We start from the raw sequence: 3,174 nt of genomic DNA, 5'->3' as shown, positions 1-3,174 counted from the left end.
ATATAAATATATATTAAGAAACGAGATAAGATATTATATATATGCGATTAGAGAGTAAGAGAGTAGTAAAAAAAATAGAAACTTTGGGTAAAAATTCGGTAAAAAAACTGTTTGTTTACTCCTCGAAAAATGGGTTTTTTATCCCATTAACTACTCAGAATGTCCATTTTTAAAAATTTATAGCAAAAATCTAATTTTGATGTTTATTTATTTACCTTTGATGCACAGTTTTGAAAAATGAGCGTTAAATTTATTAAAATTAGGTATCATATTCCATGTCCTGTGTTATTCTCACTTCTGGTCTACAAAATAACAAAAATAACAGTTTAACTATGCTTAAAAAAGTTTTCTTTTAACTTTATGAAACTTTAAAAATAACTCTCAAAAAAATGTTATAGCAGCAATATTCTAATAATATCTTCTAGAAAATTTAGGTCCCATTGCCAAATGTTAATCACTGCATTGGATAAATATGAGTTTCGATACTACAGCTAGAACACTCTTTGTGAGAAATATAACTGCCAATTATAACTGCAGCATCGAAAAATTGAGAGAAATTGTTTAAAAGAGCTGGATAGATTGGGCGCGTTATACAAATATGTTAGATGTGAGGATTATATATTTATTTGTTTCTTGCCGCTAATTTTTTCTGTGTACCATAGCCAAACTTTATAACAAGTATGATTGGCCTTAACATGGATAGGCGCCACAGAAAAACATTCTTTCTAAATTTCACAAACAGTTCAGATATAAATTCTGTCTCTGTCACTTAGATTGATTAAATGCGAAACATATGCGATATCACAGTATTTGCTAATCATTTATGTACCTCGGTTAATTTTGCGCACCCAGAAAATTTTTGCTGTAGTTGCAATACCACTTTTTTGAGTGAAAGAACATCAAAAAATACCATTGAATTATAAAAATCAAAATTAACCTGTTTTAAAATCAGCCATATCCATTGAAATTGATTACTGACCCATCTTTTGTTCGAAGAAAACTCGCACTATCTTTTAAAATTACCAAAAAAAACAATTTTTTATCCAAAAATATCGCTTTTTTACTTAGTTTCTTCCTTCACTTTTAAAAAATTCGGGTTTTTAATCTCTATATTTTTCGATTGATAATTAAGGTTCTTACGTGCAATATCGGGGGCGAATGGTCCGGCAAGACGCCGCAATGCCGATTCGTTGATTGCGGGGCTCCGGCCCAGATCGAGTTCGGAACGGTCGTTCTAACTAACGGCACGACAACGGTGAGCAGTCTAGCCGTCTATACATGTCAAGAGGATTACTGGTTGGTGGGTGAAGGAAAGCAAAAATGCACCAAAGAGGGCAAGTGGAGCCACGACACGCCATCGTGCGAGTGTAAGAGAATTATTTTATAAAAATTAATTTCTCTCAAAAAGCTCGCGCAAACTATTATTAATTAAAAGTTTTTAAAGCTTTATGCAATAATTGATTTTAATAGAAAAGAAAAAACTTTTTTTTATGCAAAGAATAATTTAAAAAAAACAAAAAAATATTTTTTGCCTCTTTTTATTGAAAATATTTTATATGATGTTTGATTCATGCTATATATATATATATACAATCATAAATATATTTTTTAATATAGTAATCACGTGTGAGGAGCCGGAGGTGCCTGCAGGAGGTTACGTGGTGGGTTATGATCTCAACGTTCACAGTGTTATCGAATATCATTGCGATGTTGGTTATTTGCTTCACGGCGAGGCCAGGCATTCGTGCGGCAAAGATGGAGAATGGACGGGAGAGGTGCCGAGTTGCGAGTGTGAGTCAATCTCTCTCTTGTACTTCTTTCTCATCGAAACCACTCGAGTGACATAACCGCGTTATATTATGAAAGGAATGTAATTTAGAATCAAGGTCGTTTTTGCCATTAAAGGCCTTCGTCCTAAATGAGATCTCTTCAAAGCAGCTTATTAACACTCAAGAAAATGTTTAGAAAAACCATATCTCAAAAACAATCCGATCTTTTTAAATTTTTATTTATCCAATATTCTTCACATTAAAAAAAAATTCTATACAGAATTGTAACTTCTTATCGGAATATAATTAGGACTATTACTTTTGACAACTTCGAAGATTTGAAGCTTTGAAGTTTGAAGTTAACTTGGAAGATTCAAAGAATATATATTTGTGCGAATGGTGAATTCATTCACCAAATGCTAAAAATATTGTAAATAAAAGGAATTGATTAATATATATGCTCAAAAAATATGTAATTATTTAACGCTAATTATTGCAACATTAGACATTTTATTTGGATTTTATCATATAATTTTATAAATGTACCTCGATATACCTCGATAGTAATTGCGGTACTATTACTATTATATTAAATTAATAATTGTATAATTTTGATTCTTCGAAGCTTTGAAGGTTTTAGTATCGAAGCTTCGAATGTCGATATCTTCGAAGCAAATCACCAGCCCTACCGCAAACCTTAATAAAGGAATTATTATCAAGTGGTGGAAATGTGTATTGCTCTAATGAAAAGCGGAAGGAGAACGTAATCCACTTGGAGAAAAATCCTAATGGAGGACGAGAATGGCGGCGGTTTTCTTCGCTGCTTTCGCGATCGCGAATACTAATCGGGCGATTAGTCCGCCGGCGGAATCTCCCGTGTGAATTGGGTCAGGCAATTCCTTCTTAAAATAACCGCAACCACTTGCCATGATCGAACGCGCCACTTTCACTGATTAGTCGCGCGCGCGCTTCCTAAACACGCGCGTTCTACCTCGCTCGTGTCGGCTCAGCCTCTCCATATATCTTAGGTGCCCTAGTCTTCTCACCCTTTAACAACTGAACTGAAACTAGAAATTCATTCTCCGATCGAGAGGGATTTTATACGAATACCGGAAAATGGAAAACTTCTCATTTTGGAACCTTAATTTATTTTCACGCGTTATTTATTACATTGTCTAGAAATAATTATATGTTCGGAAACAATTATTTGTTTAGAAATAATTATTTTAGCTAATATAAAGTCATAGAACTATCACTCAGAACAATTAATCGACGAATAGTAGCGCACCAACTTTTTACGCATTTTTTTAATGTATGCCTTTATCATATTTTGTTTGTAAAATTTACTTTCTAAATTTTGCTTGATTTATTATATTTAAAAAAATAAAAAAATATATATTTAATG

At 32.7% G+C, this 3,174-nt stretch overlaps 1 protein-coding gene across 1 annotated transcript in view; it reads left to right on the top strand.

Annotated features, from left to right (window-relative positions):
* LOC115238572 (sushi, von Willebrand factor type A, EGF and pentraxin domain-containing protein 1) overlaps window positions 1-3,174 on the top strand; it is a 30,529-nt gene that overhangs the window by 12,508 nt on the left and 14,847 nt on the right. The window contains exons 12-14 of the mRNA XM_029812536.1: window positions 1,133-1,367; window positions 1,618-1,791; window positions 2,395-2,501. Of these exons, the coding sequence (XP_029668396.1) occupies window positions 1,133-1,367; window positions 1,618-1,791; window positions 2,395-2,501 (516 nt within the window). The remainder of the gene's footprint in view (window positions 1-1,132; window positions 1,368-1,617; window positions 1,792-2,394; window positions 2,502-3,174) is intronic.

This window comes from Formica exsecta, unplaced genomic scaffold (genome assembly GCF_003651465.1).
Source record: "Formica exsecta isolate Colony F162 unplaced genomic scaffold, ASM365146v1 scaffold35, whole genome shotgun sequence".
Taxonomy (NCBI): Eukaryota; Metazoa; Arthropoda; class Insecta; order Hymenoptera; family Formicidae; genus Formica; species Formica exsecta.
Note: the sequence above shows the minus strand (reverse complement) of the source record. Positions and strands in the feature narration are given on the sequence as shown.